General features: G+C 34.8%; 4 protein-coding genes across 6 annotated transcripts in view; 1 reads left to right on the forward strand and 3 right to left on the reverse strand.

Moving 5' to 3' along the window:
- LOC110372805 (glutathione hydrolase 1 proenzyme) overlaps window positions 1-7,656 on the forward strand; it is a 45,769-nt gene extending 38,113 nt beyond the window's left edge. For all 3 annotated transcript variants that reach the window (XM_021329776.3, XM_021329775.3, XM_021329771.3), the window contains 5 exons: window positions 4,039-4,288; window positions 4,943-5,133; window positions 5,472-5,712; window positions 5,944-6,057; window positions 6,351-7,656. In XM_021329776.3, the coding sequence (XP_021185451.3) occupies window positions 4,039-4,288; window positions 4,943-5,133; window positions 5,472-5,712; window positions 5,944-6,057; window positions 6,351-6,500 (946 nt within the window). In that variant the 3' untranslated portion in view covers window positions 6,501-7,656. The remainder of the gene's footprint in view (window positions 1-4,038; window positions 4,289-4,942; window positions 5,134-5,471; window positions 5,713-5,943; window positions 6,058-6,350) is intronic.
- Window positions 7,657-7,820: 164 nt separating this feature from the next.
- On the reverse strand, window positions 7,821-13,125 carry LOC110372841 (sec1 family domain-containing protein 2). The gene is made up of 9 exons (XM_049837900.2): window positions 12,791-13,125; window positions 12,281-12,532; window positions 11,538-11,843; window positions 11,091-11,263; window positions 10,534-10,760; window positions 9,686-9,855; window positions 9,090-9,382; window positions 8,698-8,859; window positions 7,821-8,508 (listed from the first exon to the last, which is right to left on the reverse strand). The coding sequence occupies exons 1-9, from the start codon at window positions 12,968-12,970 to the stop codon at window positions 8,301-8,303; spliced, it is 1,971 nt and encodes a 656-aa protein (XP_049693857.2). The 5' UTR covers window positions 12,971-13,125; the 3' UTR covers window positions 7,821-8,300.
- Window positions 13,126-13,527: 402 nt separating this feature from the next.
- Window positions 13,528-14,859, reverse strand: LOC110372868 (cytochrome c oxidase subunit 6A1, mitochondrial). Its single transcript, XM_021329879.3, has 3 exons — window positions 14,674-14,859; window positions 13,920-14,071; window positions 13,528-13,704 (listed from the first exon to the last, which is right to left on the reverse strand). Exons 1-3 carry the CDS (start codon window positions 14,762-14,764, stop codon window positions 13,624-13,626), a joined length of 324 nt encoding a protein of 107 aa, XP_021185554.1. The 5' UTR covers window positions 14,765-14,859; the 3' UTR covers window positions 13,528-13,623.
- A 2,007-nt stretch (window positions 14,860-16,866) lies between these two features.
- S6kl (S6 Kinase Like) overlaps window positions 16,867-23,097 on the reverse strand; it is a 48,551-nt gene continuing 42,320 nt past the window's right edge. The window contains exons 8-10 of the mRNA XM_021329809.3: window positions 17,996-18,096; window positions 17,518-17,719; window positions 16,867-17,095 (exon numbers count right to left, since the gene is read on the reverse strand). Coding sequence (XP_021185484.3) covers window positions 16,979-17,095; window positions 17,518-17,719; window positions 17,996-18,096 — 420 coding nt within the window. The 3' untranslated portion in view covers window positions 16,867-16,978. The remainder of the gene's footprint in view (window positions 17,096-17,517; window positions 17,720-17,995; window positions 18,097-23,097) is intronic.

Here is a 23,097-nt window from a genome sequence, read left to right on the forward strand (position 1 = left end):
TAGCTTTAACAACGTGAAGTAAATATTTAAACGAATGTGGAATGTTCTAGAAAAATGTGGTTTATCTTTAATGGCACTGTTAATATTTTTATTTAAATAGGAAGGTCATAAAATGTACAGTTAGGTATTTGAATGCAATAGTAACGTTTCCTATTAGTTAGTAGTCTGTGCTTGCAGGTCCCCTATAACAAGATCTCAGACAGGAGTTTTAAGAAAACATTACAATACTTTAAGGCATACATAAGTAGGCTGTAGGTACACAATTCGAACTTTCTTGTCAACCAATTATGGTGATAAGGTATTAAAAATGTCCATTCAACACTAACAAAAAAATAACAGTAGGTATACCTAAATGCTGAACAAAGAATCTTTATAAACAAGTGAAGCAATATTAACATAGTTGTGCTGTCGATGAAAACAATTCTGCAATTATTGAATTGCTTTGTAGTTGTAATTCGATAAACTACTTATAAAACAATTCCTAAGCTCTAAACAATGAAGTACTGAAACGCAAACGCTTTAGTTATTGAGCGGAATAGGTACACTAACAATAGCCATTAATATTTTCTCAAGCATCACATAATCCGATAACATATGAATGATCGTGTTTTGTCAACAAACTCTAACTACCTTATCCATTATTTTCCTACCTACAGACATATTTCATACACATATGTATATTCTTATCTTAATAACAAACAAAACTAAGGTACAGTCGTACTTATAAATATAAAACGTATCAGATGACATCATTCTCAGAGTTCATATAAACAAAAGAATTTTGCGTCTCTGAGGTTTACTTAAACCGCGCGAATTGGACGAATATAACTTACTAACGAGTATTAACATTCTGTTGATCTCATTGTTTTTCAGGGATTTATTTATGTGGCATATTCTTTTTTTTATCAAACACTTTATTGAATGACATAATTTTGTATTGAGATTAAATTTTTAAGATTTTGTATAAGGCAGACAGACATAATATATGTTGCTGGGGAGTTTGTTGAGCCACATCTTCCCAGTAATAAATAACACGTACTTAGGAAGTGGTCTCACGTAATTGATACGTTCGAAAAGTGCTGATTTTCAGCCTACTTTGAATAAACGCAGTTTAATTTTGGGTTATATTTAAAGATAAAGATAATTCTGATAAAATCATATCTTATAATTCCGCACGAAAAATAAAGATATTAATTAACACAAGATGTTTTAATTATGTAATTCATACGCCGTATTAGGCAAGTTTCTGTGTATTCCTTGCAAATATTATCACAATACAAGACAGCCGTTTCCCTCGAGGTCAGAGGGCCAGGAGTTGGCAATAAACACCATTGTGGGAACAGGTTTGGAAGCCAGTACGTAAGTACTGCGCGTCTGCGCCTGAGTTTTTACTCGAGACTTGATGTCGCGTGAGGCATTGAAACTGATGGAAGAATGAATTAATGAGGATTTTTGCGAAGTTGGACCTAAAGACAAAAATAAGTAGTCCGTGTTTATAAAGAATGTATGCCACATTAGTAGTCAAATCTAATTAAAATTTTTGGGCTACCAACAAAGTTCTCATGATTCGCGTTTGTGGTAGCGTCAGGCATCATGTAAAAACTGAAACGTTCCAAAACTTGCTTTTACCTACTATTATATTATATTATACATTCTAGCTATGTTATTCTATTTACTACTTACTCCACATACTTATGTACGCCTATGTCACCTGAATAACCAAGAATCTATTAACATGCCTGTTATTAAAACAAACCCCATGTTGCATCTTACTTTTAAACAGCTGGTATAACTAGTACAGTCATACATTTTGATGAGCATTTATGTTAAAAATACCTACTTACTTCTATTAAAATTGAGTATTGTGAAACGCAAGACAAAAAGTAGATGTTCGATGACCTCATATTCATACGAGATGAGAAAAAAATCCTATACATAGGTAGAGATGTTTCTTTAAATTATGTGCATAAGATCAGGAGTATTGAACAAAAATACTCAGCAATAAACATGTTTTTATATCCGACTAACCATAGAAAACTTTTCGAGATACAAAAGTTTAATCACATTTAGACTTGATATCTCAACAATTTATATTTAGGTACTTAGAGAAATTACTTTTTGCTTAACGTTAAAAGCGATGTATTTGTAAAATGTTAACACTCAATTACGAAGTAGCAATAATACCCAGTTGCCAACTATGCAAAAAATACGCAAATCAGGTAGGTGACCTATTGGCAATACAATGCCTTGTACTAACACAATAGTTTTGCTGAACCAAATACCTTAATCAGCAAACCCTCGCTGTGTTATTGCTGAGCATTTTATCAGTGTCAGACTACTTATACATATTCTTATCAAAATATGTCTCAATTGAACTACTTTGAGTTCACCGGCAAATAGTATCATTATCAGAAATATTCGCTAAAGGAATGTGCCTGAGGTATATGAGCAAAGAGCATCAGGTTATTAAATATAGGAATTCCATCAAAATCAAACAAAAATGTGACATTGCAATGGTTCTGTTAAACGTAGTTTTAATAATTAAGCATGAGTGTGACTAACGCCTGAATTCGTCACGAATTCTTTTGTCGATAAGTCATGAAACGAAAGTGTTATGGCTACCTCCGCACTAACTTTTGATAGAACGCAGAAATGAACAAAACCTTCTGGTATTCTCAATTTCCATAACCTTATCTGTGCTGTGGTCAGGTTAACACAACATTAATTTCGAACAGTCACCTTATTTTTATCAGAATATAGGTACAGTCATTAAATATTGAAAACAAAACATTACACCTGATTAAACGAAAGACATGACTCATGGATTTACATAGAAATGAATTATTTAGACGTCGTTGTAAATACCTCATAGGTGTTATTGTTTTATTACAATGAAATTACACAGCTTTTGTCAACTTTTGTTTTTTTGTAAATAAATGTCAACCACCTACAAACGCTCTGAACCGTTGACCAACTGTTTTCTATGTTAGCATTGTTTTTGATTTTGATTCATCACTATTGTAGATCAGAATTTTCAGAATTAATTCTAAAAAATAGTGGCAAAGCAGGCAAAAATTCTGATGACTTAATGAATGAACTATTAAATAATACAGACACATACATGTGTATGCAAATATTACATAGCGAAATGATTAAGAATAGATGCACGACAGGAATAATTTGCGAGCTGTTGGCTAGGGGCAGGAATGCAATTAAATTATGACATCGACTACACAACTACAACTATATCAGAGAGCCAGCGATTACATGGGTACGGCATAAGTTGCAAAACCAAACAATATAAGGGTGTAGATTTTGTTAAATTGTTTAGTAATTAGGATTTATAAACGCTAGGGTAAAAAAAAATGTGGTTATTAAGTATTATGCAAAAAAGCATCGTTATTGACCCCTCGCTAATTCACTTTACCTATAGCCACCCGTTTTATAACTTTTATATGTCTGTAATGTTAATTAGGTAGTTATTTTTGTCAGTTAATAAACATTTCTCATTTTTTTAACGTTTGGTATAAATCCTGTTATCCAATGTTGAGCTGTACTGATTCAGCAAATGTGTGAAAGCGTTTGGAAGAACAAAGGCGGCTTAAAATAACAGAACCTATAATAGGTTCTGTTATTGTAAGCCGCCTTTGTTAAAATAATTTTAAACCCGTCAACCGACAATGCCAGTCAGTTCAGCAAATCTAGCTATAATTAGGCACATCCTATATCCGGGAGAAAGTCTCATGAAGTCACTTCACATTTGTTACTCGTTCAAAGAAGATTTCAAATGTTTGCTCTGATTTGTTATTAGCTAAACTTACATCTCTAAATAACACAAAATGATTTTTAAAAGGACATCCATAACTTTTTGCTACCTTTATAAGATGTGTAGTAGGAAACGTCTCCCTTATTCTTTCAATCACTCTGACATCAGGCTGAGGTAATCCTTTTACACATACTTGCACCCTGCAAACATGTTACGCAGTTCTGGAATGACCTGGCAATCAACTCATCATCATTTATTAATTTTCTTTCCAGAGCAAAAATCACAGACCCCATAGCGGTGCCTCTAAGCAACGGGGACACATTCTACTCCCCTCCCCCACCCAGCAGTGGGGCAATCCTGGTGAACATCCTGAACATCCTCAGCGGGTACAACTTCACCGCGTCCAGCATCAACAGCACGGAAGACAAGATCCTCACCTACCACAGGATTATTGAGGCCTTCAAGTACGCCTACGCTACTAGGACGAAGCTGGGAGATATGGACTTCTTGGATCTGACTGAGGTGACTGGCCTTTTCAGATTTTTTTAAATAAAAAAAGTATTTATTTCATATATGGTTTGAAGAATCAGCTGGTTTGTAAACTCTAAACTGAACAAAAAGTAATAATATGAACTCAAAACTCTTGACACTTTGCAAAACGTTTCTGTTTAGCGCTTCAAAATTTATCAACATTATAATTATATTATTCTTCAAAATTAGCAATAAAAAGTGAGGAAGTGGACCACTTCCTTGTGTTTCGCAAATTCATGCGATTACGAAATAGGCAGAATTGTCATTATTAATTATGTAAAAATAATAAATCTACATAAATAACTTTGACCTCTTGCCTTTGGTTTATCTTAGTCTCGTAGGTATCTGTAGTCCTCGGTTGTCGCTCTTGTGACAGACTTAATGAGGTGTTACAAGAAATATTAAACCTAAAAACATAGGAACTTCTACTCGAAAAAGCGAGATGACTCTTTGGCAAAAATACGGCTTTACCAGCAGCGCCCATAGGGTACACAAATAACTACAAAGAACAGAAGTATCTAGTCTCTAGACCCAAGTATGACACAAGTTTAATTGTGGTTATAGATAATGCCCCGTATTTCCCATAATGTTTAGACAGGGCACACATAAAAACCTCTTTTCTAAGAACCCCATTCTTTCCTGCAGATGATCCGCAACGTAACAACTCCAGAATACGGCACCGAAGTCCGAATGCGTATTAATGACTCGATGACCAGTAACGACACGGCTACATACGGCGCTGAGACGTACAACCAGCCCGATGCTGGCACTGCCCACATATCTATCATAGCTGGCAATGGTGATGCCGTGTCGGTCACCAGTTCTATTAACTACTAGTAAGTAGATTCAATGTTTAATGGTGGTGTAGATGGCTGTTCAGATCTTTGCAGAACCTGGGTATTTATTAAATTAAAATCTGACAAAAAAAAACAAGCTAGCAAAGATAATTTCTTAGTTGCAGCCATTAAAAATGCTTTGGATGGATCCTTGAATAACTTTCATTCTTATTTTCTCAAAAAATTGCTAGAACGTTCAAACGTTCGTAATTTCTTAGTCTCTCTGCAAACGGCAAATAATCTTGATAACCTCGTACATGAAGATTAAGTATGTAGAATAAATAAAGAAATAACAACATTTCTATTATAAACTCGTAAACTTTTTCTTCTTTCATTAGCTACGGAGCCGGTTTCTCGACCCTCAAAACGGGTATAGTAATGAACAACGTGATGGACGACTTTTCGTCTCCTGGGATCACCAACTTCTTCGGGCTGAAGCCTTCTCCCGCGAACTTTATCGCGCCGCACAAACGACCCATGTCTTCCATGAGCCCGAGCATCATTGTCGACAGAAATGGCAACGCGAAGCTCGTGATTGGCGCCTCTGGAGGAACTAAGATTACTACTGCTGTGGCTTTGGTAAGTTTATTTAAAGTGGACAAGCGACCTTTTTATATATTGGCTTTTTTATAATTTCCAATTCCATAAGTCTGCGACGTCACACTAATTTCTTGTGTACACCCGTGACAGTTGGTGAAAGACCAAGTGTTGACCAAGTGGTAAACCCACTAGTGAGTTTTCAGTCCAGGGAACCTCCAACAGCTGCGTACTTCATTCTCTCTAACATTTTGTGAACTTACCCTCTTTCAGGTCACAATACGCAAGCTGTGGTTCGATCAGACCATCAAGGAGGCCGTGGACGAGGCTCGGATCCACCACCAGATCACACCTATGCACGTCGAATATGAATTTGGCGTCACAGAGGTAAAGCATTTTCATTAAAAACAATATTTATACCAATATTATAAAGAGAACATTTATTTTCTTGTAGGTACCTAAGGGCCCCGAAACTAGTGAACCGATTTAAAAAATTATTTCACTGCTGAAAAGCTACACTCATCCCGAGTAGCATGAGCAAAATTTTGTCTGTAAGGACGTTAGTGAAACCGTGGAAAACAGCGTGTAGTAAATATTCTCATGATGATTACGCCATTTTACCAGGTGCCTTTATTCTGCTCTACCTTTAACTAAACAATTTATTTCTGTTCCCATTGCAGGACATAGTAAAAGGTCTCCGAGCCAAAGGCCACGGAATGGTCCGCTACCGCAGCAGAGGCTCAATAATCTGCGCTCTCTTTAGGAATCAAACTGCGATATACGCAAACGCCGACTTCAGAAAGGGCGGCGATGTAGCCGGCATGGACTGAAATCCCTGTGCCTAATTACACGATATTATAAATATAAGTATTACTGCGTCTATGTCGTGAATGGAATTTATATGAATCTGAATTAGGAATGTGTTTTTTGAAATGCGATCGTGTTTTGTTTTTTTTATGGTTGAACTAATTTCAATACTAGACTGGAAAAGAGTTAATTTTATAAAGAGGTCTTAATTCAGTCTAAAGTTGAGCGTGAGTACGAATAGAATTTTCTTAGTTAAACGCTATCATTAATATGCTCCTACCTGTAAAGTTAATTTAAAACATATTCGTCCATTGAAGATGGACTTTAAAGCAGACAATTTTTTTCATGTAATTATATTATAGAGGGCAAAAGTGTGGTAGATCCACGTAGTCTCGAGTATTAACGTGATTGGCGATACAATAAAAAGTAGGCATTAAGGAACGTATTACAAGAAAAATGTGATAGTAAATAAACGATAGTAGGATAGGATATAACAAATATGGCCGTCTTCCTAATAAATACTTGCTTATGATATCCTATTGACGGCAAAATTAAGTATTATGATCCACCAACTCACTTATATTCCAATTTAAAATTGGTAAACTACTCAGCCTATCAATAATTAAGAACTATGGGCTAGATACTTAATAAATTGTATCTTGTATTGTATAGTATTATTGAATTGTAATACTTACAAGGAGAAAAATCTGATGCTTTTGTAACACCATTTGTGTTTGAACTTTTTTATCATGAAGTGCCCATGTTTTTCACCATAGTTATTAAAAGTTTCATTAATTTCAGTATTCTTTAAATTCCTTGTTCAATATAGCACAAACTTTGGCCAATTTTCTAGTTAGTTACCTATTCCTCAAACAACTGCATTTATTCCTGTCAATAAAATCTTTGTGTAAAATTATATTATAAGTATTTAATTAATTTAATAACAATAATATTGTGAAATCATGTATTAAAGACATTCCTGAGAAAAAAAAACATGAGATTATTGTAGCTTATATTAATTTATATCTATCATCTAAGAATCATCATCATTCACATTTTTTGAAAATTATTTAGTAAGGCGTTTTGGAATTTGATAATAAATATCATAGATGAAATGGGAATGAACTGATTACTTAGACATAAATGGTCACAAACTAGTGTTTGAATAAAACTTTAAATAATGTTATGACGTTTTTTATTTTATTTTTATACTATTTTGGAGGATGTTTCAATCGATTCCGGGTTTTTGTTCGTCGATGGGTGACCATCATCTGCCGTAGAAGGCATTATAAGTATAAAGCCAGGTGGTGTGTCATGGGGTATTGTAAATGAAACAATAAATATACATCCATTCAAGAAAAATCATTTATTTTGCATTGTAATTGCATTGCGTTATGCTTACATAATATTAAAATTATATACATTTAACAACAAAATAATAACAACATAATCTTAGCACCTAACTATTCAATCATTGTATTTCATATAGTTTTTTACATGTTTACAGACATCTAGCTTATACAGACGTTTAGACAAAAAATGCATATTATGTTCGTAGGTAAATTGAATATTTAAGTAGTAACTATTTACTAAATCCATGCCACCAAGTTTAATTTTACGGTTAAAAGGACCACTATTATAATTAGAACATATAACCTGTTCAATAATTTTAAAATGGAGAAACTCTTTATTCAAAATGAGTTTTGAAGTCATGACACTATAGTTTACAGTTCCCCAAACAGGGCGGAGCGTCGGGCTCGCCGCCTTTGCGACCAACGACCATAGCCAGCAGTCCATGACCGCTTGACCTTTTTCTCGCGTCGCTATAACGGCAACACATCCCTCATTGCTTCGCCAGGGGTGACCAGCTTCGTAGAACCGATCAGCACGGTATTGTCTATGCCACTTGTGATTACACTGCGGTGTAACCGTTTGCATTCTTCCGCCGTAATGCCGCCGACCACGAAGATTACAATTGTCGAGTTGTCTAAAGGATGTTTTGTACTTCGCGTTTTCTTACTTGTCAGAATGCTGTAAACAAACAAAGTAAAACAATATAAACTCCTAGACAAATTCAAATTTTCTATATGTACATGTTCGCAGTGAAGTGTAATTGTTGCTCGCTATTCGTCACTAGAGGGCGCTTTAACGAATGCTTCATCTACTCGCCGATAGATGGCGTTACATTAAAAGAATTGTTCTACTTCAATAAGTGCTTACTTGAGTCCACTGCGCAGTAGGTCCTTGATGCTATCATTTCGGTGCTTCAAGTCTGTCAATTCAGGGCGTTCAGTGTCGACTAGGTCTTCCACCAATTGCTGCAAAACTCCACGGTATTCATGACCTACTCCTGTCTCGCAAGGCTTCAATACAGAATGGTACCTGCGGAAAGAAATACAACCATATAAATATAAAAGGGACTAATATTTTAGTGCACACCATTGCACAGTGCACAAAAATAAGTGAACTAAGATTACATATTATAACAAAACGAAAGTTTAAGAAACGGCTGGAATTAACTTACTCTTTCTTTGGCAATGTAACATTTGAAATAATCGTTTTTAATATCTACGTAATAGATTACTAAATAACGTTTTTTTTTTATCACTCACTTCTGCAAATTCCTCCTCATTTGCGCAATATCCTTTAACTGGCCCATCACTCTCTTAGAAGTGGCATCACAATACTCCGGGGTGACCATAAGACTTTCGGTCTCCACGGTTTTTTGGTACAAACTCCTGTGGTCTTCAAATATGGCCACGCTCAGGGTTTCAGTGAGACTTTCCTCGTGTTGCTTGGAGAATGACACTTCGGTGCCGACGAGAGAGTAGACGTGGATTAGGAGGGCTAGTAAGCTCTCTAGAGGCAGGTTCCTGTCTTTGCGAGTTTTGATTAGGTGACTTATCTGAAAGATAAAATTCATCAATATTTTAGTTAAATAGCAGAATGGTAAAATAAAATAGTCAGACGTGGCCATTTATAAATCATACTTTTTGAAGCATACAAGCCTACTTGAATCACGAACAATGTAATGCAAAAACTTGAGTTCATTTTACGGCATACTTACAGCTCACGACAATATTAACTTAACCCAAAGGCTGTGAAACAAACAAAGTGAACAAAACTACTGCACATTATAAACCAGGAAATTGCTAGTACCCTGTTTCCTTAATGAAATCACTTAGAGAACATAATATAAGATAGGTACCTGATGCAACACACTGGTGGAGTCTCGACTGGCAGCTAGATTCTGCAGTACTTGCTTCTCTAAGCTCATCAGCAATTCTTGTTGTGCGCGACGCGGAGATTTCAGCGTTTGCACCACTGCTAATGCCTGTTGTAGGACGCCTAGATGCTTGCCTATTATATCGTAATTACCTGAAATATATTACAAAATAATTATTGTTTGCTATGTAGGTATTTCTAAATAAAATATGTGCTTTTGTCAAATAATAAATCAGAAAAATTACTTGACGATTAGGTAATAGGAGACGAGCTGTGCCAAATAATAATTGAGTACTCAAACAATTTTTTGCTTGCTAAAAGTAATGAACCAAAAATGTTAACTGTATCAAATTATATTATTTCAGCAAAATTATAATTTCATAAGTAAACCGATTTACATACTAACTAATAATGACCCTGTATTCAAGATAGTACTGCTGACTAACTAAAATGTGCGCACATTCGTGCGACAAATACGGACAGCTTGACTTGAATCGGTAACTCGGCGGCATGTTTGCAAATTAGGTTGATGTTACCATAGGAAGTCGATTCTCACACAAAACAAAGAACCACAACTACAGTTCAAATTCCGGGTTCAAATATTTCTGCGACGTGTCTGTTTGTAAACAATCTCAAGAATGCGGAAAAAACCTTGTAAGGCACGAAATGTATGAACAAACATGATTCAGTCAGTACTACATGTTTTCGCGCGGCTTTTTCCTGTACCCGGATAAAATACAGTCTGTTACTTGGTGATAGTGTAGCTTTTGCAATGATGAAAGAATTTTTCAAATTGCTCCAATGGCTTCAGAGCCTAGATAGCTAACCTACCTTTAGAAGCAGTGACGATTTTCTCAACGCTTTGCGGAGTGACTTTCAAGAGTGATTTAGGGCTGGGCGACTTTTGTACGTCAATCTTAGATAATTTGTTGTAGAGATCGAACATGACTTCTTTGTGAGATTTGTTGATCATGTACTCGTAAGTTTGTATACAGGCGTCGTCGTTCGCGTGGTACAGACAGCCCGGACTTAGTTGTACGTCTTCTGGGTGGTTAATGCTGGAAATAAATAGTAATAAAAGTTTATTATAAGTTCATGAATAAGCTGGGAGCTTCCTTTCTCAAATATCTAAACACAGAGGGTTAAGTTTTATTAATGAATATTAACCAACCACACTAAGGTTTTCAAGACAAATTATCTATTTGGTTAGTTAGCCCAAAGTTTCAGAGCTAGGAAATAGCCTTCACATAATAATACATAAATATACCTACATGTAGTAGGTAGCAGGCTGTGTTTGTAGAACTCTGTCACAGTTTACTGTCAATCTATATAAATTCTGATTTAAAGTTAGAAGAATAAATGAAGCAGATATACAAGCAGGTACTCACACATTAGCCTCACATAGCGGTGACACATCAACAGCAACTTCAGTGCAATGTCCGGGAAACCGGGGCAGAGCTGACATGATTTTATCCAGCACCGACTCTGTGGAGTAGCTGGTCACGCCACACAGGTCTAGCGTGCGGTCTACGATGATCAGTGAAGCTGGGTGCAAACAGTTCTGGAATATAAATAGAAAAATATAAGTAATTTCTTATACAACCAATAATATTTATGCAGTGAGAAGTAGTTAAATGGTATGTATGTAAGTGTTGACACAAGTTCTAACACTCTTTGCACACATTGTCAATACTGTTTTACATAAAAGTATTTTTACATTAAAATCAAAGACAGAAAGTAATTATCAAATTGTAATATAACTGCTATAATGAATGTGTGGAAATTATAATGAATGTTAAAAATAAATTAAAAAATATGTAGATGTTCCATCATACCTTTCGCCTAGCCAAGCAAACAGGAGAATTCTCCAAAATGCCAGCTAACAGAGAACTGTAAGAACCCATATAGAAGATATCTTCTTTCAGATTCATGGAGTCCAGCATATTATTCAGCCCACTAGCCAACCTCCTTGCATCAGCCCTCTCTTGATGGGAGAGTGTATGCAAGTCTATGGATTGGCTACCCGGTTCCAGCTTGCCATCAAACAGTGGGTATATATTGTGGTAGGGAGGCGTGACAAACACCACATTGGTTAGGGCTATTGTGAAGATTGGTATGTGCACCACTTCTACTGCACTTTGCTGTAATTAATATTATTTTTGGTTATTAAGTAGTCTTTTAAAATGACAATGTATTTCAATGGTTTAAAAGCAACTATTCATTACTTTTAAATTGTGATATTATTGCCTAACAACTATATACTTGTATATTTTTATCATCCAATTGGACCACAAAAGTAGTCTTTTAAAGTAAAATAAATATGCAATCTATGTTGGCCACTTACAGCATAAAATCAGCCAAATACAAATTGTTAACTGACAGCCTTACTAATAAACATGCATTAAATAATAAGTAATACTTAAGGGCTGTTTAAGAAAATTCTTACTTATAAACGTTGCTTAAACATGTCCTAACTAACATTTGATCACTACTTAGGGCTTTAAGTAGTGATTAGTTAAATGCTGCTTAGAAGGTGATTAAAGATTTTTATAAGTAAGGGGGTTAATCCATAACCTACCTTTTTCCCGATCCATCCAATGAGCATCATCTCCAGCTGTTTAGTAGCCTCTATGGATCCCCGTCCTGACGCGATGACGTCACTCACGTCCCTGCCATCATTCACCTCCAAGTACACCACGTCCAAGCTCACACATGATATGAGAATACAGTGAGTGAAGTCACTGTGACGAATTATCTCTGATATCGTTTGCAGCTGCGTGGAGGTCGCTTGTGTTATAAACACTGCCTTTTTCTGATCTTTTTTGCAAACCTGAAAAGAAACAGGATATTATCGATATTTTATGTTACTGTAAATAATGGTTGGGTTTTGCTACATAATCATCATGATCATGTTTTGCAATAAAATTTATAGTGTGTAAATAGTCTTGGGTAGGTAATTGGAATGTCTAACTAATACATATAAACAAGGAATATCTGACAGTGAAAGAAGCTAAATCACTTTAATCATCTGGTAATAATTTTACATGAGTCTCCTACTAACTAAGCACTTCTGGTACATGAATGTTACCTCGAATGGGGATAAACTCTTTACAGCCACCGCTCCACCAGACAGCAGGTTAAACAGGCCGCCATCCCAGTGCAGGCACTCAGCACTGGCATCGTCGAGAAATACGACAGCTCCAATTATTCTGTTGTACACCTCCGACCACCAGGCCTTCCCAAATTCCTTCACCGAAGCACTCGCCATATTAGAATTTGATATTAATTACATTAACTATACATTATTTGGGAATTTCGTGCTCAAGTTCGCCAATTTAAATCCAATTTAATGAAATAACAGTTTATTTACACATCACTGCTGACATGTTCCATTGCATGCCAATCGATCGAATTGTTGACATTTGACAGATAAGCGGTAACGTCAAACTCTGTTAAAATTCCACAGATATAACATTAACATTTTTTGTTGATTTCAGAAAAAATATTTCAATTTTGATATTTTTTTAAGAATATTAAATTGTACATCTCATCTGCCTAGCCTTTTCCCAACCATGTTGGGGCCAGCTTTCAGTCTAACCGGACACATCTGAGCACCAGTGTTTTACAAGCCAAGGGCAACTTAGTACCTCTGCTGGTAATAAGACCCAGCAAGGCTGTTATAAACACAATTCTGTGCCATAAGTAATGAAAAGTCATACTTTCAATAAATATTACGTTTTCTAATTAATTATGCATTTCATTTCCAGGCCAAAAGCATTCACTTTCATCTATTCTACATAGGGAAGGAATTGAACAAAACAAGAGTACATTTTAACACTTTATTTTAGTTCCTTATCACAATACATAATTTGTAATCTAACAGCATGTTTTGCATGTATGCTCTAGCATTTCAATATTAAATTAGTCCTCATAGCCAGATGGGAGAGCATTGACATGGGGGTTGTGGAAGAGGGACTTCTGGCCATCACCCCACGGGAAACGCTGAAATGAGAAAAAAACAATTATTCATTCAGAACAATTTATGGGACATATATTGTACTATGGTATTGGCTGGTAACAAAACTGGTGATTGACTGGTGATACAGTCACATTTTTAAGAAAAAATAAGAAGCAGTGTGGCAGTAAAATAACTAAATATTTTAATTATTTTTTTTTGTACTCTGTAATAATAAGTGCTAACAAAATCATTGGCTGACCTTAGAACGGATGCGCAGGAAGTCATAGGGCACAAACTCGGGCCTTTCAGCATGAGCATGCTCCTGGTGGGCCAGGTAGGCGTTCAGCATACCAAGACCAACAGCGGGGAATGCAACGAAGAAAGTCATCTTCTTCCACAGCTTGTAGCCACCTGAAAACAGTTAGTTATTCTTGAAAATCAAACGTTAGGTATATTTCAGTCTTTCCCTGCCTATATTGCAGTTGATGGCAATAAAGATTTATTTTTATACCCAAGCTAGTTTGTTACCATTTGTTTTCTATTTCTAGTACAGTCTTATAAAGATTCATAGTAATCAATTTTTTATTGTTCAATGACAAGTCGTGTAGTTTGTAAATGTTCCAAAGTGTACATTTCAAATTCTATTTGTTAACTTGCTTTTGGTAGCAGAAAAACATACAATTTGTGATGCCAGTTTCAATGGCATGCACCTAACACCTTTATCGTTAGTCGTCCACTAACAGGAAACTAGGATGTATTCTGTAGAAACATGGATGTTTATGGAATTGATTCATATTAAGTGAATCGCTAGCAGGAAAGGTAAAACGCAAAAACGTTACAAAATACAAAATTAAAGGCTAGAAATTGAAAGCAACATTCAAGCTGTATATTGCATACACATTTCAAAAAAACCTTTGAAATAGGGCATTTTATACAGGTAAAAAGATAGATAGATAAGGGACCCTTTAGGTTATCTGATTACATAATTTTAGGCTCCCAATAATGTTTCTTACCTCCATGGCCACCGGCGGTAGCGGCGTGGGTGGCAGAACGAGCATTTGTCTTCAGGTATTCAATCGCAGCCTTCCTCAAAAGGGAATTCATTTTGAAATAAATCGTATGTCGCCCCAATGAAAAGCAGCAGCAGAACTTGTCAAAATTTCAATGATTTTTTTTATTTGACAGTAACCTGACATGAATCGTAATGTTGCTAGACTTGCAAAAAATCAATAATCCGAGCGCTCTGTAGTCTATTGAATTCCTATTCCGGGGTTGTCTGTCAGGCTGTCTGAGATTTTAGAACAATGCGGGAATGATACAGGGTGTGTAGTTTGATAGTTGTATACCTTCTTTTTTTTTAATATAACTTCTGCAATAATATATGTAATTTCAAGCTTATTGGCGTAAATCCAAACGAATGATTCGTTGATGAAATATTGAACTATGCTTGTCTGTAAAGTTATCCTAAAATGATGGGGATGTTTGAAAAAAATACTGAGCAAAAGTTAAAAGTTATTTATTATGATTCTATTTTCAGTAGATACAGCATTAACCATAATCTTTGAGATTCGTTTTTATTTCACAGATAGATACGCTTTTTCAGATCTTACAATTTTACTTTAGTTTTGCAGCAGCGGAATTCAACTTTTTCAAAATGACTAATTAACATTGCACTCATTTGGAGAAACAAAATATTTAAAGGCAATTATCTTTGTTGACCAGACGGAAAGGTTAGTTCTAACTAAAAGAAGTGGGAAATCCAACCACCCAATTCACCCAAACTTAAAAAAGAGGTTGAAAATATTAATGGTTAAAGTGGAAGTATTTTCGGACTTTGATATTACAATCTAAACTATTTTACACAAATAGGTAGTTCAGTAAGTTTAACAATTTCTATTTAGTCACATCTACATATTATATACTCCGTATTCACATACCCGTAAAACCATATAACTCTTTAGATTTAATACATTGTTAAACGTCTATGGCCTATATAGCCAGCATTAGACCAGTACCACTAATTTACAAAAGTAACACCTAACTTCAATGGATAAGGGTATAATTATCTACGAAAACTATGGAATGATTTAGTATTTTGTGTACTTACTAGGTAGGTACTTATACGTATATCTTATCATATATCTTATTTGATACAAAAATAATTATGGAAAATATATTGTCTTTTTTATGGCATTCTTTAGAAATACACAGTAACTATTCTATGCCGCTGGCTGTAATGAGGGATTTCCTTTTAATTATTTTCTTAGCTCATGCCTAGATGGCGCTGATCATTTCAACTTCATATAATTTTGAGATCGTATAACGAAACGTACTTGTCATCAACAATAGGGTATTACATGCATTTTTGAAATATATCTTAAATAAATTCTTTAGTCTTAATATATCTCTAAAAAATTAAAAAAAAAAATTTTTCTCACGTTATGTACGAATATAAATTAATTGTTTTATCATAATTTCAAATTTTGCGCGTATTTCGCGAAAACGCGGCACACAACGGACGCCATGATTGTTTTTTGGTCATGACGTCATTACGTTAGTATACAAACTACAGCTGTCAGTAATACATATTTTGATATGTATTGAAAATTTTAATAATGAGTAATTATGCTCCGTATCGTTGGTGTGTTGTTTCTGAATGTGAGAACACTAGTGTAAAAACACCAGACAAATTATGGATTCAAGTACCAGTGGATATAAATATGAGAAACACTTGGTTAAAAGTTGTTCACTACTGTAATGACGTCATTAGCATGGCGGCGACATTTCGTAGTGTTCAAAGACAGATAAAAAAAACCTAAAAACTTTAAACTGCAATAAAAAAATATATTTATGTACCTTACGAAGTGAAACTAACATTTCCCGATTGCTTTCCCTCTAAACAATCATTGTAATACACTTTTAATTTTTTTCTCATCTAGACTAAAATACCCTATTTAAAAATAGGAAATAGGGACTAAAAAGAGAAAAGAAGTTAGTCAGATCCGAATATCCCAAGAGATATTGAAAACAATTTGTCCAGTTTGACTTTCTTCAACCAAGCCATATAAAGGGGCTTGGCCATGATTTTTTAACCTTGCTATTTTGGCAAAGGCCCAGTAGCATAGTAGGTACAACGCCATCTATAATTTACTATTTTTTTTTTATTCTCAAAAAGAAAAACTCCCATTACTGCACTGCCATAGTCCATATTTCAGAAAATTAAAGTTAGAAGATTCTGACCACTTTTCCAAGAGATGAGAAGATTATTTTAAATTGTAAGTAGGTATTTGTAACTACCTATAACTTAATTAAGAGTAACTAAATAAGGGACGGTTGATCAAACGTTGAAAACATTTTTTGCGTTGTCATACGCAGATTGTCGGCTGAAGAAACACCATCAGGATAGAACCGCTCCAGGACAGATTTTGGCGATATCTGAAAGAAAATACAAAGAGCTTTTATTTTATAAATTAAATACAAAAAAAAAACAATGCCTAGGTTTTCATCTTGTACTTAATTAGATTGTTGACACACAGCAGACTTTATTGCCACTATGATAGATATGACACAGATCTATAGACATTGGCCACGTCCGTGATAGATTTTTTTAGGCCAGCAAATTGTTCTCAGTTGTCTTCCACAGCACAACCATAACCATTTCCGTTTATATATTTATTGGCTTGTGACTTATGATTGCCATAGCGTTTTCTATTAGGTACGAAAGGTAAAAATATATAGGAAGATGGTCGCCAGTTTTAGTTACAGTTTTCGCCACATTCAGACTATAAATAACAAGATTATGAATTATTTAAATTTTTATGAAACACTCATTTACCTAAAGATTTCCTTTTTCTTACCTTCTTTGTCTTTACATGTTCGAAATTAAATTTCATATAAAAAGCCGACTGTTGCAGTTGTCTCAAGTTTCTGATGCGGACCCGCGGGTCTCGTTCCAGCAGACGCATGAGTAACCCACGAGCTGCATTCGACAAAGAGGTTGCACTCCCTGGCAGAGTACCTGCGACTGGCTGAATGTGACAACGTCGTTGCTCATCAGAACTGAAACAATTTTTTTTTTTTCGATCTTTGGCGCCATTTTCTATTTTCACGTTTATGTACATCATGTAATTGTTTTTTATTTAATTAACCTAAAGTTAGGTGGAGAACTACGCATTGAAGGGATAAAAAAATACAATTACATTACATTAGTAAAATGCTTCTGCTTCATTGAAAGGTGCGTATTCTATTACTTACAATATTCTAAAAGTAGGTTATATCTCAAAATACTCGGATAAAACAATAGTTTAATAAAACAAGTGAGTATTAAGTACGCACCCATTTTCACTGGAATATATTTTGGGGCTCCTATCAGCTTCACTTTTCGTAAGTTCTTCGTTGTCAGTCGTTGCTTTTTTACTGATCGCAGGCGTCGGATACTGGAATTACAATTTTATTATTACTTCATAACTTATCCACTTTAAAATTACAAGACAGCTACGTAACAATTTTATAAAATTACCATCTCGCCGATATTCCTATAGATACAATTAAAAAATAAGTAACAAAACACCTTCCAATCACAAAACTGGTAGGTAATTCAAACTCAATCGCAAACGCATACGGCCATGTTAATTTATAATCAGGAGAACCCATCTCTGTCGTACACGAATGCCTCGATACTTATGTAGGTTTGAGAGCCCTAAGGTTTAAGGGGAACGACACTGCAACCCGTCTCGCGCCTCGTTTGAAGAGAAAAAAGTCAACATCACTCGTCCGGCTAAAAATAGGGAGCCAGCCCCTTAATTGCACACATGGAATTTACTGCACGATTTAATGATTGTGTTGCGAGTTCAGCGGCTTAACGAGAGGGCGGAGTAATGGAACCTAAGATTGGGAACGTAATTAGTATATTGTTGCACATAAAAATGTTATTACGGGGACGAAAAAACAACTTTTGCAGTTTGAGGTCATAAAATGAAAATTTATGAACATGAAATTTCATGGCTTAGCGATTTACTCGTATTTCCCATAATAGCCGCTTTTGAGGATAGCGACATAGGTAGTTAATGTTAATAGTCGTTTACTGATTTTTCCTGAACACCTTGACCTAGGTTGAAGTCGATATTATTATTAAGTTATTCATATGAATATCATTTGATTATTAATTGACGACCTTTGCGAGTTGATACACTATGAATCGACACATTGAACCACTGTCCTCTTATGTACAAGTGATTCAAGATCAGTCTTAGTGACCCCAGCTTCACTTTCGTAAAAGTTTTTTTTTTAATGTCCTCCTTGGGCGCGACATCAGAGTCTGGGGCGCTTAATAAAACCTGTTTGACTCTTTTTCGCTGTAGTCCAGCTGCCAGTATCAGTCACTCAAGCTACAATTAAGAACAAAGCTCCGTTAGAACGACCGCTGTGACTACTAATTATTTCTTATCTTTATCAGTTTGCCGCCTCCGAATACAGGGGCACGATAATGTTTATATTTTGTTCTGGTCACGATTCAACCTCTTTTGTGAATAATAAATGAATACTTAAATATGTATTAGATTAAAGTCACCAACTGTACCACTTTTTTTTAAATTTCATTTTAGTTTCTGTAACTATGTTTGCTGCTTTCTTTTTTCAACACGATTGGCACCGAATGCAGCTGCAGGAAAATAATAGAATATAAAATATTTACATCCGGTCCGCAAAAGTGTTCAATAATATTTGCCTATTTTAATTAAAAATATGCTGTGAATTTTTGATGCCATTCCGAATCTAAGATAACCGTTAGCAGTCATGCAAATAAGAGATTTCGTCAGTATCACCTGCTTAGCTTTAAAAGAGTAGATAGATATAGTGCCAGCCTATACTGTCGTTAGTCGCTTAATGGTTTTCTTATACCTGTAATACAAAAAAAAATGCTAATAATAAAACAAGGACTTAACACGAATATCCTCAATTATTTTTCAAACTATTTTTTACAAATACGGATGTATGTGCATTACCTGCATCTCCACAAATAAAACAATTCTGCGCTAATTATATAATTAATTACCTTGTTTATTTTAAGATGTTTAATTGCTTCAAAAGAATTCATACATTTTAACGAATTGAGCTTTGAAGCAACAACGGCAATGTACATAAATTAATTGAATAATACTTTACATGATATTCAATGTTGTTATGTACCTCTAAGTGAATACTGTATTCTTTTGAGAATAAAGTTATCCTAAACCTCAATATCCTAGGTCATGCACAGTTGCACAATAGCAGTTTACAAATATTTACGTTAGCCTTTGTATTTTTATATGCTGTTTTCACATTCAGTTTCAGTCTCTGTATTGTAACGGGATAATACGTAGTAAGAAAAATGCCTGTCTATTTTTTTACTAAACATTTTACTTATTTCATTAACATATATGGAATACAATAAAATCTTCATTATAAATGATTTGTTACTAAGTTCGCTAAAGGTCATATTGAACATCTGTTACATATTATAAACTATTAAGTAATCTGTGCTATTAATCTACATATACTAATATAATAAAGAGGATTTTTTTGTTTGTAAAGGCTCCGAAACGAATGGACCCATTTGAAAAATTCTTTCACTGTTGGAAAGTTACACTTTTCCTGAGTAACATAGGCACTATTTTATCACGGTCCGAGCAGTAGTTCCCACGGGACGCGGGTGAAACCGCGGGAAATCGGCTAGTATAATATAAATTGCCGTTTTTTGTAAAATAATCCTTTGAATTTGGGCTTATTGGTGTATGAGATGTTTTATCGTTCCAGGATGATGGAAACTACGATAAGATGAAACCTCGGGAGGATAACGTTTGAAGAACAGTGTGTATAGTAATTAAGTATTTAAATATCCATAACAATGCAAGTGTTGGTATATAAGATATATATTTTAGGTTTAATTTATTTATTTATTGGGCTCTTGTTTTATGCCTGTAGCCATGGTTGAGCCGAATACTATATAGATTAGCTATGTTACCTATGTGGAGTAAATACTGCAGGTGGATAACCATTTACTAAAAAAACACAACATACATAGGTACCTACTTATTAGTCCCATCAATAGATTTCCAGTTATAATGTATATAGTCACTTGAATGTGCATTTCACACTACTGAGTGATTGCACTATGTATCATATGTCCCGATAAGGAGCTATGCAAATTCAATGGTTATTAGAAATGATTCATTTAATGTATTCCACTAAGTGTTAGTTACCTTTTACACCATTCTTATAGGATAATTTCCGTAATGACGAGTAAGAAAATAATTTATAAGATTAATTTTCCATTGGTTGTTGAGTGGGAAACTCGGGGAAGACTTTTCCTTAGTAACTTTTTCTACAGGAAAAGTTTGCTTTTTCTCCTTTATTAAATTAAATACATTCAAGCTAGATATTAACAAAAACGATAACACTCACTTTGATTATAAAACACGACTTTGTTTACATTAGGTACATCAATGAAAATATTGAAAATCCATATTTCTGTTATTTATAGGTGTTATTTATAATGCGTATCTAATACTTTGATCAAGGTAAAGAAAACTGGCGTATTACAATTTTGACGTTGGAAAACTATTTACCAAATGTAAGGCAGCAACTCCAAATAAGTTCATAATCAGTTCAAATATAGAGATCGCAGATATTAAATCATCATCATAATCATCTGGATGGACCTTTCCCAATTATCTTGGCATCCACTCTAAACGGAAGCATCTGAGTACCAGGCCTTTGCATAGAGCGACTGCCATTCTGACCTCCTCTACCCAATTACGTACCTAGGCATCTCTATCTTCCTTTGCAAGACAGCACAGACTTATTACCGAACCCTAAGAAATAAGAAAAGTATGTATGATTGATTCGGTTTATTTTCATTGGGGAATACACACTTTTGTTTCATCAAGTCAAATTATCTTGTTTGACTTATCTATGTTACAAATAACTATGTGACCTTTCTTGGTATTCATGTAGGTTCGGAATTTTTATTTTAATGCAGACTATCACCTGCTCTTTAGTCTAACCAAGCATCCGATCTTTTTCGAAAATATCTATACATTTCCCTCTAGTCGGTTTTCCTTCAGATTCCTTTCAGTTTTCAGGCGTTTTATTGACCGATTGTTAATTAGCTATTGTCTGGTAAATATACGTTTTGTAGATAGCCTTCAGGATAAAATTAATGATGATGTAGAGGTAGGTTCTTAAAATGAAAAGTCACGCCCTGAGATATCTAAAATATGAAATAGTCATGCTGGCTCTGTGACATGGTTAAAGTGAGAACGAATGAATTTTCATAAAAGCATCCAAAGAAATTCAATAACTAGGTACCGTTCTTCTTATGGAATTTGATTTTCACTTCAGGGGGGACATATTATGATAATTGGTTTAAGAATATAATTTAGGAAGCTACTAAAGTTTTGATGGATCCAATATCGAATGCCATTAATGATGATCAAAAATTATTCAGGATTTGCTTGTAGTAAGAATGCATGGTAGCTACGTTAATGGAAGGTAGAAGAAATGGCACTCAGTGGTACGGATGAACACGACAGACAAGGGAGGATGTTTACTATAAAAGTCTCGCGTTCAATGGTTCGGAATGTTACCTACATTCCAGACCTTGTTATTTCTTTTGAATCACACTAGGGTATTCATTGTAAACGTCACATATGGCCTTGATACATGGAAAGTTTATCAATGACTGCTAATAAAGGTGTGACCTTTACATCATTCGGTGAAATAATGTATCAGCACATCAGCTGCACTGCTACAAGTGTCGTAATTCCAGCACAATGATGGTTAATTAAAAAGTTATTCGACTAGTGATTGCGTGGTATGATTGTGTGACAGTCCTGGGACCTCAAGACCTTGACTTCTACTCGTGATCGATGTTCGCAATGGCTATTGTGAAATTTTACCAAAAATAATATGTATTATCGCTGTTAATGTCTTCAGACAATATTCTTTTATGCTATTTCAATGTCACGTCCAAAACGTTTACGTTGAATCGGTTTTCAATTGATAAATATGAATAGATTGACGTCAACTTTAGTTATAAACTTTGCGTTCTGTAACAAAAAGATAAACTCACGAGAAGATGGAAGAATTCTGTTAGGACTATAAACAAATTGAACCAAAATTAGCACAGAACTTTTAATGGAAATCACATCCTCCGTTATTATCACAAGAAAGGAATAAAAAGAAAACTTTATGTTATGTTGGTCCAAAGTTAGAAGTTATTGCTCACCCGCAAAAGGTAGTTTTGCATTCAGCCAGGTAGAGCAGATGCTTTGCATACTCCGAATGAAACCCCAAAAAGTCATTGACTTCCATTAGATACAAAAACGCTTAACGGGTTTAAATCTGCTTTCAGTTATTTTTATCCTCCTAACAATCGATTTTAGTCTGGAGTCGTCAGA

This window comes from Helicoverpa armigera, chromosome 8 (assembly GCF_030705265.1).
Source record: "Helicoverpa armigera isolate CAAS_96S chromosome 8, ASM3070526v1, whole genome shotgun sequence".
NCBI lineage: Eukaryota > Metazoa > Arthropoda > Insecta > Lepidoptera > Noctuidae > Helicoverpa > Helicoverpa armigera.

Bases quoted from the DNA above. Each gene is read 5' to 3' on its own strand.
- LOC110372841 (XM_049837900.2), bottom strand. From the start codon at position 12,970: ATGGCGAGTGCTTCGGTGAAGGAATTTGGGAAGGCCTGGTGGTCGGAG. The intron at 9,383-9,685 runs GTACCTATCTTA...TTTATCTTTCAG, and splicing joins CCACCAGTGTGTTGCATCAG to ATAAGTCACCTAATCAAAAC. The intron at 8,509-8,697 runs GTAAGCACTTAT...GTTTGTTTACAG, and splicing joins CTACTGCGCAGTGGACTCAA to CATTCTGACAAGTAAGAAAA.
- LOC110372868 (XM_021329879.3), bottom strand. From the start codon at position 14,764: ATGAATTCCCTTTTGAGGAAGGCTGCGATTGAATACCTGAAGACAAAT. The intron at 14,072-14,673 runs GTAAGAAACATT...AACTGTTTTCAG, and splicing joins TACCGCCGGTGGCCATGGAG to GTGGCTACAAGCTGTGGAAG. The intron at 13,705-13,919 runs GTCAGCCAATGA...TTCTCATTTCAG, and splicing joins TCCTGCGCATCCGTTCTAAG to CGTTTCCCGTGGGGTGATGG.